This window comes from Arachis stenosperma, chromosome 8 (assembly GCF_014773155.1).
Source record: "Arachis stenosperma cultivar V10309 chromosome 8, arast.V10309.gnm1.PFL2, whole genome shotgun sequence".
Lineage (NCBI taxonomy): Eukaryota > Viridiplantae > Streptophyta > Magnoliopsida > Fabales > Fabaceae > Arachis > Arachis stenosperma.
The window spans coordinates 24,681,195-24,697,302 of NC_080384.1; the positions used below are offsets into that span (position 1 = coordinate 24,681,195).

Sequence of the window (16,108 nt, forward strand, 5' to 3'; positions counted from 1 at the left end):
CCTGTTAATCGTTAGACTTCTTTGATTGTTTTTGGGCTTGTCATGTCTAAGACAGCTCGGCATTTCTCTGGATTAGCCTCAATACCTCGGCTAGTGAGCATGAAGCCGAGGAATTTGCCACTCCGGACGCCAAATGCACACTTTTCGGGATTTAACCGCATATTGTATTTTCTTAGTTGTCCGAAGATTTCTACAAGGTCATCAAGGTAATTGTTGCCGATTTTTGTCTTGGCGACAATATCGTCAACATAGACCTCAATGTTCCTGCTGATCTGTTTGGCTAATACTTTGTCCATTAGATGTTGATATGTTGCACCTGCATTCTTAAGGCCGAATGGCATGACTTTATAACAATAGTTTCCATATTTAATAATAAATGCTGTCTTATTTTGATCGGATGGATGCATTTGGATCTGGTTATAACCGGAATATGCATCCATAAAGCTGAGTTTTTCATAACCAGAGGAATTATCAACTAAGCAATCAATAGAGGGCAAAGGGTAGGAATCTTTTGGGCATGCTTTGTTGAGATCGGTGAAATCAACACACATGCGCCATTTACCGTTGTGTTTTTCACCATGACAACATTCGCCAGCCATGTTGTGAATCTGATTTCTCGAATGAATCCAGTGTTGATGATCTTTTTGGTTTCTTCCAGGGAAGCTTATTTTTTGTCATGGCCGAGATTTCTCTTTTTCTGTGCTACTGGTCGGACAGATGGATCTAATGCTAACTTGTGGGATATGATGGATGGATTGATGCCTGGCATATCAGCTGGGGTCCAAGCAAATAGGTCAACATTGTGCTGTAAAAATGCTCGGAATGACGATTTTTCTTCTGAGGATAATGTTGAGCCGGCGTATGTGAATTTGTCCGTGCTTTCTATGAAATAGACTTTATGCAGGTCTTCTATTGGGGTTGGTCTTTCAAGGGTTCCTGCTCTTGGATCAAGATCAGCCAGGACTGGTAGATCGTCCATGCTGCCGATGATATGAACATGGGCTTTTATGTTTCGGTTAGGTCTTTTGAGACTGTTGTTGTAGCATTCTCTGGTTTCTCGGGCATCACTGTGAATGGTTGTAATTGTGTTATCCTGCAAAGAAAACTTTACACAGAGATGAATTGTAGATAATATAGCGCCGAACCTATTTAAGAAAGGTCGACCAAGTATTTAATTGTAAGTACTAAAACAGTCAACCACCAAGTATTGAATATCTGAAGTTTTTGACGAGGAAAACTCACCAAGTGTGGTTTGTAACAATAAAAGAAAAAGAAAAAGACAAAAAGACAAAAAAATACAGCAGCAATAACAATAAAAGAATGAAGATAAAGAGAAAACACGTGAAGAAGAAGGAACGCGAAAAAGAATGAGGAGAATGACGAGGAGGAGGAAGGCAAATCTCTATTGCTGTTTTCGTTTGTTTCTGGTTGTTCTTTGCCAAATCTTCTCGCGATTCTTCTCCAGTAGTGGTTTTCGCAGAGAACGTGACTGAAATTTGAGTGATTTTGAGAGAGATTCGAAGAGAAGGAGCGGTTTCATGTTGAGGAAGAAGTACGTAACGTTTTTTCATAATGAGCGCAAAGTAACAAAAGGTTTTCGAGCGCGTGTTTTCACTCGTCATTAATTCGCGTGACTCTATTTGGACTTGAGCCAACTTGGTTACATGGTTTACATGAATGTGTAGCGTACCTGTTTTCATTATTATTATTTTTATCGGTAATATTAAGAAAAAAGAAGCCAAAATTGATCTAATTTAGATTTAATTTAGTAAAATTTTTCGAAGAGATATTTGTACTTTTTAAAAGCACAAGCACTTCTTTTTGTGTTTAGTAAATTTAAAATCCTGAGTACTTATATTTGCAACTTTCAAAAAGGAAAGTTAGGGATAATTTTGAAAGCAATTAAGAGAAAACTTTTGAAAGTTAACTTATACTTATCAAACTTAAAAAATTTAACATAACCTTATATAATAATAAATATTCAAAATTACTCTTATTAATTATTAACACTAAATTTTATTTATTTTTCTGCCCATATTTCTCGTCATTATATTATCATTGGAGTCCTCATATATTTCTAATATCTCACCTTAACCTTAACCTTCACACATTTTAACACAATTTTTATATTTTTTTAATTTTTCACTCTAATTTTTACAAATTTCAACACAAATACATCTCTATTACATATTAGGCTTCTATCTATTTATATTATTTTTTGTCCGTTATTTTTGTATTTTTCTAGTACATTATGTTATTTTTTGTTGTTCTTTGGAGAGTGAGGTGAGAGATGTAAGAAGTAAATATTTAAATTATTAAACATACGAATTTTATTACTGGCTAATGATACTCATGATAACTCTATTTATATTAGTATAAAGAGTCAATATTTAAATTATTAGTCTCTAAAATTTGAGTTAGTATCAAATTAAAGTTTTAATTGATTTAATTAGAATTCCAAAATTTGATTCGTGAATCATATTATCAAACACAATTATAGTATTTATGCTTGTTAAAAAATATTTTTAATTTTTAAAAGCCATTTTAAAAGTTATTGTACCAAATAAAATAGTAATGTATGTGCTTATTAAAAGTCATTTTTAATTTGATTTTAATTTTTTTATTCTATTATTCACGTTGGTCACTATTTTCATTGTTTTCATGTACTTTTATTTTATAAAAGGCTGTATTTTAAATTGACAGTTTTTATAAGTTATTTTTTAAAAATAAAAATTTTACAAAATCAAGCTTTAGTATTCATTAATTGTTACAATTATGGAATGACAAAAAGACAAAATTAAAGAAATACGATTTAAATTTAAATATCTCAAAATTAATTTTCATATTACATTTCCATTTCTTTTTTAATTGTTTTGGGTCATGACTCCATTTTTATAATTCATTTTATTAATCGTATTTATTTGAATACCAAACATGAACACCGTTGATTTAAGAAAAAAGAAGAGTAAAATACTAATTTGGTCTCCTACGTTTGGGGTGAATTCTGTTTTAGTCCTCAACATTTAAAGTGTTCTATTTAAATCTAAAAAAGTTTTGATTTGCCTCAATCAGGTCCTGCCGTTAAGTGGGTGTGAAATTCTTAACGTCATGTCCGACATGACAAACTTGGTAGTTTGGCTACAGTTAACAGTTGGAAGCACAAAAAAAAGAGAGAAATGAAATTCGGTCCAATAAGTAAACACTAATCCCTAAAATTGATGTTCTTCGTCTGCTGAGAATGGCTCCTCAGTCGTCTTCTCAAGATTCACATAGCAGCACCAAGAGTCGTGGGAGAAGGAGGACATGCTTCTGTGGAGAGAGACCAGTTTTGCGGACATCATCTACAGCGGAGAACCCAGAAAGAAGATTCTGGGGCTACATCAACTATCAGGTGAGTCTCCTCTTTTCTATCTCTTGTTTTAAAATAGTGTTGGGTGTTAGTGTTTAGAGGATCTGAACTATTTGGTGTATTCGTTTTTGGTTTGGTTGAGAACAGATAGGATTAGGATGCGATTATTTTGCTTGGGCAGAGCTTGAAGGGCGAGATCCACAAATTCAAAGACTGAAGAACAAAGCAAGTTCGTTAAAACAAGTACTGCATAAAGCTGAAAGAAAATTTGCATTGGCACTTGCTGTTGGAATTCTTAGATGGACAACGGCTGGGCTGCTGATATATGATCGACTTAATTGAGGTTTAGGGGGTTTGCAGTTATGTTTGTTTGCTTTGCTATTGTTGTCCCTAGTTTAGAGGGAATGTCAATTATTTAGGGGATTGAAAAAATTGACATACATTTAGGGTGATAACAATGATGTGTTAGTTGAAACTTTTTGAAAGTTGTATGTGTAAAGGCATTTGCTGTAAACGTTATCAAGTTTTTGAGTGAAATAAAAAGCTATGAGTTCCTGTATTTTGACATGCATTATTTGGCTCTATAAAAATTTATTTCAATTTGATCTACCAATAAATAGAAGGCTTAATTTGCCAATTCACATAACTATGCTGTTGAAAGTTTATTTAAATCATTAGATAATGAAGAAGTCTTAAAGTAGCTTCTCTTAACCATTACAATATCCAAACAAGCCTTAAATATAACCATTAAAAGATAACAACACAAAAGAGATCAACATGAAACTAACATTTATCAAGGTCGATCATGGGTCTGCACACCATGAAACTCCGTTTGCAAGCATCTAAGCATATATAGATCCTCTCAAATCATGGTCTCATGTCCTTACTAGGAATTGGTGTCTCTAATTGAAATTCAAGAGGTATCTTCACTTGTATCTGAACAGTGGAGCCCAGATTTGACCTTAGTAACTCGACAGCATAGTCATGAATCCTCATATATTGTCTCCATAAGTACCATTAATCTCATCCAAGGCTTGCTGCTTCACTCTGGCAGCTTTGGTCTTTGTGAGATCAACATTCCATTTGCTATGAGTCTTCTTTATCAAAGTTCTCAACTTAATTTTAGGGTTCTCACAGATCTTCTTCATAAAAGCCTTATTCAGCCACTAAGAACTCATGATACCAATCTTGGTTGCCTTACTGCATGTGTATTTTTGTAACAGTTGGTCAATTGCCATGTATCTTCTCTCTTCATCTTATGGCAGTAAGCAAACCACTTGCAACCTTCTTTGCAAACAGCTTTGCACCTATGGCTATCACACTTTGAGAACCATATTCCTCTGCCACTGTGTACAGCATAGCTAGTTACACATTCCTTAAAAACATTCCTATCTACATACATTGTTCCAACCTCCCATTTATACTCTTTCATATTCTTAAAACTCTTATACAACGGGTACTTCCGCAACAAGGGATTACATTCATCATCACTTACAGGGACATCCCACAACTCTTCACTCTCATACCCATCATTTTTATCCCTTAGTCAAGCAGCCACCACTTTCTCCACACCCTTATTAACACTGCCACTAAATTCTCCTTGTGCTCTCTCAGTTGGAACACTCTGTTTTATCTTTTGGAAATCTTTTATAGTTGTGATTTCAACATCATACAAACCCTCATCACTATTCCAATCATCATCACTGTCATCAAATGCATCCTCCAGATCACTATATCTAGAGCTGTTTTACTCCACTGTTCATCACTGTCTCCCTCATCATTATTTTTTGGCTGGTAGTCATCATCCTCAGATTCATCATCACCTGAAAAATCTGTTCTCTCTGACCTCTCTTCATTATCATCCTCCAACATATCATTCTGGGCTTCTGTCACCACCTTGGACTTCTTACCCACCTTGGCCTGAGCAAATGATTGGGCCTTGTGCAGCACAATTGGATCAGGTCCAACAGTGTTTACAATGGGTGCAGCAGTCTCACCACCATCTATGTCTTCAACTTCCTCAATGGTACAATCTTTCCTAGTAGTAGCACCATCTTTGTGAACAACAAAAAGCTCCACCATGTTGTCCCTCATTCCAATTCTGGCCATGTCCATTGCATCCTTATCTGTGTGAAGCATCCTCAGTCCTAAATTTATTTTATCTTTCAGAGACTTATACCACATTCCAGCGATGTTCTCTGCCACATATCCCTATTCGACCACTATCTCCATAGCCTCAAACCTACTCCACCTATCTTCATCACAGTAGTCCACTATCGAAGTCTCACCCCCCACATAGTGTAAAGGTTCACCATCAAACCCAAACTTTTTCCCATGGTGTATCTTGACACTAAAATAACTCATTTTTTGAACAATCTGTTAGATAAACACAATAGACTTCATAAAATTCTCACATTGATCAACAACAACAGAAATGCATAAATGCAATCACTAGGACAAAATAAAAACTTCCAAAACAAAACAAGAAACGAATATGAAACTATAAAACAAAACAATCACACATCAACATGCATCATTACATATCAACATGCATTAAGATGAAAACCAAATGGGTTGAGAAGATTTGATAATGGAATACCTGATACGATCTTCTTCCGAAAAGCAAGGGTTTCAAACTAACTATTTTTGTGGACCTTTAACGTTACTGAAGGACAATGTTACTTTTCTGGCTGTGAATCGAACCCTTCAGTGACGATCGGTAGGGTTTGTTGCTTTTCGTTATCGTTTCGTGCTTCACAAGAAGAAGAAGAAGAGTCAGGATAAGCATGCGTTCTGTCCAAAGGCAGGAAGGATTACACGTCTATTAATCACTGTCCCCTCTTCCTTGCCATGTCGGACACGACGTTAAGAATTTCACACCCACTTAACGACAGGATCTGATTGATGCAAATCAAAACTTTTTTGAATTTAAATAGAACACTTTAAATGTTGAGGACTAAAACAGAATTCACCCCAAACGTAGGGGACCAAATTAATACTTTACCCAAAAAAAACTTATTTGGATACCAACTTAATTGGCCACTAATAAGTCCAATCTAACTAGTCCAATTAAAATAATTTCAGACCAAAAATTAAAAAAGTTACTATATATATTTCATATTTCATGTATTCCCTCTTGGATTGCCTACAAATTAAAATATTTATAAGACCCCTAAACCTGCTGTCTAGTAAAAATAATTACCACGTCATCCACCATCTTCCTTTTCTTTTGAGGTGAAATGTTCTACTATGCAGCTTTAATATTAGTACTTGTAGAACCAATCTCCACTATCTTTTTCATTCTAAAAGAGGAAGGAACTCAATTAGAAATGAGCTGAGTAACTTTGAGTCGCAGTTTAATTTGTTCTATTGTTTGAGATGCATGATTACAAAAGGAAATTAGGGTTTACTTGCTTTGCTGCTGATTCTTACTTCATCAGTTTAGAAGAATCTCCGTGAATGAAAACCGACGTGATCCCATCCTCATCATCTCAATTCTCAACTCCATTGATAGGCATAGGAGTTGCTTTTTTTTGGATTGAAAGAGAGATGAGGCCAATAAATCAAAAGGCCTAAAAGAAGGCCCAAAATAATCAACTCAAGATGAGTCCAATTAATAATGATTGGCTTTAAGCTTTCTAGATCTTCTGACAAAAAAAAAAAAACGCAAAGTATCGTTTAACTTTAATTTTCAAATATAAATGTATATATTTTATATGATATTAAAATATTAAACATTAAACCAATTATAGCCTAATGATTAAAAGTTGTAGCTAAACGATTTTGGTAATTCAAAGATAACAACTTCAATTTAACCAACTTAACCGAATAATTTAGTCAACTAATTTCGTGCAACCAACACATACTAATAATTTTGAATCATACTCTAGGTTTTTTAACTATTGGTTTTATATTATTTTTGGCCAAAAAAAATGGCATGAGTCTCCTTTAATTTCAATAGGGAAAGTGTCAAGGATCGTGAACCATTGCTTCAATATCTCTTGAGTCTTGCCTAAATATTATTTCATGCATGCAGTTATATATTCATATGGAATTTCACCTCTGTGATTCTTCTTCTAGAAAAAATGAATCTTATACCCTAAGGAAATAATTATTCGCTATCGAACTTTCATGGAAGGTTGCATATGAAAAGGAAATGCCATGTCAAAATTCCTTTCTTAAAAGAAATAGTAATATATGCAAAAAGATCAACAAACAAGCACCAAAAATGACTTTAAATGTGTATGATCGTAAGTTTTTTTTACTCTAATAATTTAGATGAACAGTATATAAATTAACAATAATGGTAGCTATCGACGGACAAAAAGACAATAATAAAGTTTACTTGTTATTCCTGAGCCAAAAAAAGGGTTTACTTGTTATTGGCTCCTCTAAAAGGCTTGCAATATCATAAGATTACTATGAAAAACCAATATGAAGAAATAAATAAACTAAAAATTGTTACGTATATATTAAAAATTAATTATTAATTTGTTTATCATGTATTTATGTATATACGTGTATTATTTTATATATTTTAAATCGGTAAAGTATTATATTTTGATTTTTTTGGTCAAATTCTAATTAAATCTATAACATGTTAGACGTCTTATTTTTGTTCTAAAAAATATTAAATGTTTTATTTTAGTCTTAAAAATTTCAAATAAATTTAGTGTTGTTCCATCTTTAAATTTGACATAAACAATTAGCATGTTGATAACTAATAATATTCAATTTTAATATATAAATAAAATTAATCCACCAAATATTAATAACATAAGAGCTTTTTCTTTAATTATAGAGTGTTGGTAATTGATTGCTAGGTTTTGATTTTTTTTCTTACAAACATGAGATATAGAAGAAGGTTTTAGTAACAATAACGTCATGTAACTCACTTTGTTAACTATTTACATGTCAATTTTATTAGTGGTAGAACAATATTAAACTCATTTAAAATTTTTTAAAAGAAAAAATAAGATGTTAAAAACTTTAAGAACCAAAATAATATTTTATCACATATTTTTATTTATATCTTATATTTTAATATATATTTTAGATAAATAATTAATTTAATAATTTAATTATTTTTTTATACACATAATATAATTGATAAATAAATAAAAATAAGAGAAACAAAAAACTAGGATGTGATGTGAACAAGAAGTGGAAGCCATGACAACTCTCTCTCAAGTCTCAAGTGCTAATTAACACGAATTTGTTATTGCTTTGAGGCCGTGGAAAATGCCCGCACCAAATGTGAAACATAGCACACAACACCACCATAGTTTCTTATCTACTAAGTTAGCAACTAATTGGATATGAAAAAAGAAGCATTATTAATTTAGAAAATTCCTAGAAATTGTCCTTGTTTGTTGTTATATGGCACTTTTGATTTGGATGGAGTTTAAGAATTAAGATTAAGATTGATATATAACATTTGATTTGTTGTTATGTGTAAAAGGATTAGATAGAGTAGGACAAATAATATGATTATTATGACGCGTATATAAATTTTTATTCCACAAGTTCACACACCATTTTTGTTTTATTTTGTTTGTACGTAAGAGCATCTTTCATATCTTTCATAAATTGAAATCAGGTTGTTCTATACACGCACAAAAAAAAAAAAAATTGCTGTAAACAATAATTTTGCTTTAGACATTTGTATTGTAATATCTCTACGATAATAAAATACTAAGTGGATATTTTTTTATAATATTATTTTCACATGATTAAATACTATTTAATTTTTTTTTCTTTACACTGCAAGCAATTATACAAATTAAATCCAAAATACTTTTCTTAAAAGAAAAAAAAAACTATTGGCTAGCAAACCAACTTTTAGAAAATATATACATAGCATTATAAAGCAAAAATGGTGGGGGCATAAACAGAATAAAGGGGAGATTCATTGAATTGGGTGAAACAATACATTTACGTAGGTCTAAAGATGAGGATTTTTTATTTTAATAAATTAAAAAAAATAATTACTAAAATAAATAAATTAAAAAATTATTACCGAAATTCATGATATTTTTTTATTTGGTTTATATTAAAAACGAGATAATTTTACACGTATTTTGTTTACTATGTAAACGAAATAAGACATGTGAACGTGACACGTATATATCTCGTTTACATTATAAACGAGATAAGGCTGGTGCACGACTATAAATATATGTCGTTGATAGCGTTTGACTGGTTCCAATTTGACCTTTTCAACCACTTTCTCCTCTCTATTACCCCTTTCTGACCATATTATCGACAAATACTGCGATGGCGTGTCAGGCGAAAAACGTTGCAGACATCAACAGGCTGAACGAGACTTCGCATTACATCGGGACAGCCGATTTTGAGGTTAGTTCTGTTGTGTTGAATTTTGTGCAATCCCATATAGATATATTTTTGTATGTAGGCATGGTTAGGGTAGTCGCGAAGAACTAGAATATAGTTTGTAAGGTTAGGAATAGGCAACTGCTAGAAATTTGAAACTTTATGTTATTTTACTTATGGTAGGTTGTTACTACATAATTATTAGTTTGAAACTCTATTATACATGTGGTAGGTTGTTACTCCTGCAAATACTGTAGTTCTTCACACCCTGCAGCACTGCATCTTAGCATTTGAATCTGTGGCCGACTCGAAACTCTACTCTACTGTCTAGGTTGTAATCCTCTTTCCCCATGTTGAAAAACGGAGTCCTCTCATGCATGGCGTCCAGATCCAATGTATGATAGTGACTTGGTACTACCGATAGTGTCGGAAATGGGGGGATAAGACAGGGTGCGCCGCAGTCTTGGCAGGCGTCTCCGGTACAAACTCCTCCTCATCACCCCCTTCAGACAAATCGCTATCAGCACTATTCGCCACGTAATCTTCGTCACCCTCTTCCACCTCTTCCACTGGAATGGCGTCATGAATGGGTGGTGGTGCGAGAAGTCAGTCGTCTTATACATAGGTCGAGTGTACAGAACTACCATGCTCAACATCTCCAACTTCGATGGAAAGCTCCATCACTTGTTCCGCCATGATTTTCTCATGGATGTCGAACATGAGTCGCACATGCTCGTCCCCTAGAAGTCGAAATAGTCGAAACCCGAAACTCCATTACTCATGGGTGCCAGCAACCTATAACCCATCCTTTCGACCTTCCTCATTTCTGTGCCACCGAGGTTGCTCAATATCAAACTCTTCAACTCGAACAACGTATTTACACACTGAGTCCACAACAGTATCGAATTCTCACACTCAAATATCACCTTGTTGTCTCCATTTCTCACACGACAATTGGGGTAAACACACACAACTATGTATACATTATCACTGGCCATTGTTGCCTTATTTTTGTAAAAAAAAAAGGGACAGGAGAAGATATGAAATATGTGTGGAGAATGTCAAGAGTTACACATCCTTTTATAGCTGCTAAAAATTTATCTTATTGTATCTCGTTTATACTATAAATGAGATAAGAAAGAGTTACGAATTTCGATAATAATTTTTTAAATTATTTATTTTAATAATTATTACATTTTTTAATTTATTAAAATAAAAAATCCCTAAAAATGAAGAATAATTAGAATATTGTTGAATTATGATTTTACAATAATTTTTTTTTTCATTTTTCTTTTTCATGCTGGTATTAGTAGACATTTTTTCATTATTTTATTTATTAAATTTATATAATAATAACAAAGTAAAATTTGTTCAGATAGTAAGTATATTATTTTCAGGGCAATGTACCTAATTAAATAAATTGAGTGAATCCTTTACCTAAATACACAAAACAGAATCTTGTTACGTGCATGTGCATTTTTACTATTATGTAAACTGTGGTAGTCAACCACAGTTTCTAATTTCTATGTAAACTATGACTACTAGGGACGGATTATGGTTGGAACACATTGGGCGTAAACTGTGGCTGATTGCAACGGATTAGGAAGGAAAAAAAGTTAGGCATAAACCGTGGTAGCTTCCCACGGTTTATGAAGGCAGAAAAATGTACATAAAACGTTATGACCAGCAACGGTTTATGAAGGAGTTCATATCGCCATAAACCTTGGTTAGTTGCAACGGTTTATGAGGAGTGAAATTCTATATATATGTGTGTGAGAGATTCAAGCTGTATAAGAGATCATTGTCACAATGGCAAGTGAGGAAGAGAGTTTTCTTGCCTTAGTGTATTGCTCTGGAAAAATCCAAAAAATCAAAAGATATGGTGTGAAGTTCACTGACAGAGAACCACTAAGTATTTTCATCAGTTTATCAAGCACTTTGTCAGATTTAAAGAACAGCATCTTGCAGAAGCTTGGGGTGTTTGGTAGCAAGTGGGTGAAGAAGCTATTTTACAAGATTTCCATCGCAGTTGTCTCGACCGGTGTTAAGTATGATACCTTTGTGCTAGCGGCTGATGAAGATATTAGGGTTCTGTTCCATTGTGTTAGGAGTTTTCCAGAGGTCAGAATACACGAGTTGTTCGCGAAGTTGGAGGTTGGTGTCGATAGTTCTGGGGTATCAGCTCTAGTTCATAGCTCGACTGCCGCGGGCGGTGCGTCTAGTTCGATGCCTGTAGTGAGACCATCCATTTCGCTGGTAGCATCCCCTTCATTCACAGCTGATTTAGATCGAACGGAGGTTGTTGGTTCTGTACCTTTGGAGAATGCAGGGGTCTTTGAGCAGGCGTATGAGGTGGGCACCGGTGGTGGCTTGCTACCTGATATGCAAGGCTTTGGAGAACCTGATCGAGTAGAGAATGCAATGTGTGACGATGACTCTGACTAGGAGCCTGTAGATATCATTGGAGACAGCGATGATGACATAGGTGCTAATCTACATGCACAGCATGGGCCTTTAAGTTCTGGCACTCAGCAGTATGCTCCACACTTCTCCACACTAAACTTGGAGGCTCTGGGTCCACAGGCAGACGGTGGTCCTACAATTGGGGCTCTTCTACAGAATTTCAGATTGGGCAATCATTCCAGAATAAAGATGAGGTTGTGCTGAGTGTGAAGGACTATAGCATCCACCGAGGTGTTGAGTACAGAGTCATCGAATCAGATCATCTTAAGTATCATGGAAAATGCAAGGAGTTCGGCAAGGGTTGTAGTTGGTTGATTCGCGTAGCGCTGCGTGCACGAAAGGGCACTTGGGAAGTTAGGAGGTACAACGGGCCACACACTTGCTTGTCAACCAATATTTCCAGTGATCACCGTCAGCTGGATTATCACGTTATCTGTGCAAGGATTCTTCCGTTGATTAGGACAGATGTTGTGGTCACGGTAAAGGTGTTGCAACAAGCTACAGAAGCCGATTACGGTTTCAGGCCTAGTTACATGAAGGTTTGGATGGCGAAGCAGAAGGCAGTGGCACAAATATATGGAGATTGGGAAGAGTCGTATGCAGAGTTGTCACATTGGATGCTAGGGGTATAGTCAACTATACTTGGGACAGTTTCTGTGTTGAAGACCTCTCCTGTTTGGCTTGGGGGTGAGGTTGATGAGTCCACGGTGTTTTTTCATTGACTTTTCTGGACATTTTCACCCTGTATCGAGGCATTCCGGCATTGCAAGCCCTCATGAGTATTGACGGTACCTACTTGTATGGCAAGTATGGAGGGACGCTGCTGCTGGCGATAGCGCAGGATGGGAACTCGAACATCCTCTCGATAGCCTTCGCCCTTGTGGAGGGAGAAAACGTAGAGTCATGGTCATTCTTCTTGTCCAACCTACGAGCGCATGTGACGCCACAGGAGGGTATCCTTGTTATCTCTGACAGGCATAATGGCATCAAGGCAGCACTTGAGGCCCCTGAGACTAGATGGCTGCCTCCACGTGCTTTTCGAGCGTACTGTATTCGTCATGTGGCTGTGAATTTTACCCTTACCTTCAAATGTAAGGATGCAAGGAGGATGTTGGTGAATGTTGCCTACACAAAAACTGAAGCAGAGTTTTATTACTGGTTTGACATCATGCGGACTGAGAATCCGGCAATGTGTGACTGGGCCAACGGAATGGAATACGACAAATGGACCCAACACGAGGATAGTGGTAGACGGTTCGGGCACATGACAACCAACATTAGTGAATGTGTGAACTCCGTGTTAAAGAGAACTCGCAACCTCCCGGTCACATCGTTGGTTAAGTCAACTTAAGGGAGGCTTGCTGAGCTATTCGTGGTTTGCGGACAGACAGCAGAGGCACAAGTCGGATCTGGACATGAATTTTGTCAGGCGTTGGTCAAGGCTATTGATCGGAACATAAGAGACTCAAGGTGCTTCACCGTGACGTTATACGACAGGCACCAATCGGAGTACACTATGGCCGAGACAACACCGACCGAGAACTTCTCGCTAGGTAGCTACAGAGTTTCTCTTAAGGATCACACCTGTGACTGTGGCCACTTTCAGGCGCTCCATTATCCTTGTTGCCACACCATTGCATGTTGCGCCTACTCACTCCTTAATTGGGCGTCATATGTTCACGAGGTATATCGTATGAGTGAGGTGTTCAACGTTTACAAGCAGAATTTTGTTCCGCCTATCCCAGAAGGCCTATGGCCCCCATATGCTGGGCTAACTATCATTCCTGATCCTAACATGAGACGTGCAAAGGAAGGTCGTCCGAAGGCAACCAGGATCCATGGTAGTATGGATCAATCTGTGGAGAACCACTCGAAGCGCTGTGGGCTATGCCGTCAGCCTGGGTATACGTAGAGGAACTGTGACCAGCGAAGACATGCTGTTGGAGGGGATGCTTTGATCTCATTACGTTTATTGGGTCGTCGTTGTTGTTTAAGTTGTATTAGGCACTCTTAATTTGAGTAATGTAAGGTTGGTTAAGTCAATGAATGTCGACATGTTTGTTTAGTGTACTAAATTCATATGAATAAGTCCGTTTATTTTATATGTTTAATTGAATCACTTTTATATGTTTGTTTATGTATTTATACTACCTAACATGTAAACTGTGGGAAGCTAGGGGGGTTTACGTTCAAACCATTCTCTTCATAAATCGCGGGAAGTTAAGGGGGTTTATGTTCAAAGCATCCTCTTCATAAACCGTAGGAGACTACCACGGTTTATGCCTAATTTTTTTCTCTTCCTAATCCGTTACAATCAGCCACAGTTCACGTAAAAATTAGAAACCATAATTGACTACTACGATTTACATAATAATAAAAATGCACATGCACGTAATAAAATTCTGTTTTGTATATTTAGATAAAAAATTTACTCAATTTATTTAATTAGGTAAATTGCCCTTATTTTCAATTGATTAACTTTTAGAAGCTTATGAAGTTAGCTTTCTAAGTAGTATTCAATGAATTTTTATGTAAAGCAAAATTTGTACTTTCACATAAGCTTGTGCATATGACATTTTTTTGACCTAGATAATGAAGCAGGCAACGGTTAGTGCCACGTGGCCTAGAAAAAGAGGGCTAAAATGGGTGGAAATTCCATATTCCAATCATTTGTAAACAGTTTAAAGCCACATGACCATTGGAAGTTGGAACTGCTAGCGGTACTAAAGAAGAGTTTTAGATATATCTGAAACACTAGTGGTTTAGTTATTTTAACTATTAATTTTAATTATAAATAAATATATAATATATATTAATTAAAATTAACAGATAAAATTACTGAAATATTAGTGTTCTATATATCGTTAAATTTTTTTCAATAAGATTTAAATTTCGTTCAACTTAACAGCTCTCCAAGTAGCCTTGAATTTGGTATTAATTACGATGGTGCCACTACCATGGTCCATGCATGGTGGTGGCCAGTAGCCACGTACGCACGATGTGACACATTTCAGGTCTCATCACAACCATGGCTGTTTCCAAGATACTTCTCATCTCCAACTTGAAACTTGAAAAAATTCGTTTCCCACAAAGTAGCTTCCTTCCTTAGTTTCTTTGTTGTTTTTGGATAACAGATTATGATTCAGTTTTGCCGGAAATTAATATTTAAATTAATCTTTGAAGTTATTTCGTGTTTCAAAGGTTTATAGTTTTAAAAAATTTTATAATTAAATATAAAAAAAATTATATACAGTTAATTTTATGTAAAATTAGTAATTAAAAATTATTAAATAATTTAATAGATTTGACTAAATTTTAAATTTATATAAAATTAATTGTATCTAAATTTTATTACAGAATTATTATAATTTATTATTTTTTTACCATCAATTAACTATCAATGTTTAGAAGTAGAAATAAAATATATTATTAAATTATTAAACTAAAAAAATAAATTAATAACTAAAAATAATGACTAAAAAATAATAAATTTTAATAATTCTATAATATTTTTCTAATTTTAATTGTTGCATCATACAACGGTTAAAAAATATAGTATGATAGTTAACTAATTATTCATTTATTTCAACATGACACTAACAATAATGTGATAAAAATAAGACCAAAGACTAAGCAACTTAAATCACAAATACTAAATTACAAAATAAATTAAATAAATCCAAATTTTAAAAACTAAATTGATATGCAGATATAAGTTCAAGTATTAACTAATTCTTTCTCCTTCACCTTTGTGCAATTCTCAGTTTCTTAAACAAAACAGTGCGACTCCACCAGGTTAATCCTTTGTTAATTAATAAAATAAGAACGTGCAATCCATGTTACCTTAATGAAGGTCAAACTTGGTGGGAATGGTGAAAGCCATATAATTTATTGAAAGTCAAACTAGGCTGGATGGATCATAATTAATGATTCACCAAACTTTTTTAGTGACATTCAAATCAT

At 34.7% G+C, this 16,108-nt stretch overlaps 3 protein-coding genes across 3 annotated transcripts; all 3 read left to right on the forward strand.

The window, feature by feature from the left end:
- Nucleotides 1–3,238: 3,238 nt before the first annotated feature.
- LOC130945614 (uncharacterized) lies at nt 3,239–3,691 on the forward strand. Its single transcript, XM_057874321.1, has 2 exons — nt 3,239–3,391; nt 3,497–3,691. The coding sequence occupies exons 1-2, from the start codon at nt 3,239–3,241 to the stop codon at nt 3,689–3,691; spliced, it is 348 nt and encodes a 115-aa protein (XP_057730304.1).
- Nucleotides 3,692–11,491: 7,800 nt separating this feature from the next.
- LOC130945615 (uncharacterized) lies at nt 11,492–12,777 on the forward strand. Its single transcript, XM_057874322.1, has 2 exons — nt 11,492–12,107; nt 12,188–12,777. Exons 1-2 carry the CDS (start codon nt 11,492–11,494, stop codon nt 12,775–12,777), a joined length of 1,206 nt encoding a protein of 401 aa, XP_057730305.1.
- Nucleotides 12,778–13,661: 884 nt separating this feature from the next.
- LOC130945616 (uncharacterized) lies at nt 13,662–14,057 on the forward strand. Its single transcript, XM_057874323.1, has one exon. The coding sequence runs from the start codon at nt 13,662–13,664 to the stop codon at nt 14,055–14,057; it is 396 nt and encodes a 131-aa protein (XP_057730306.1).
- The last annotated feature ends 2,051 nt before the right edge of the window (nt 14,058–16,108 follow it).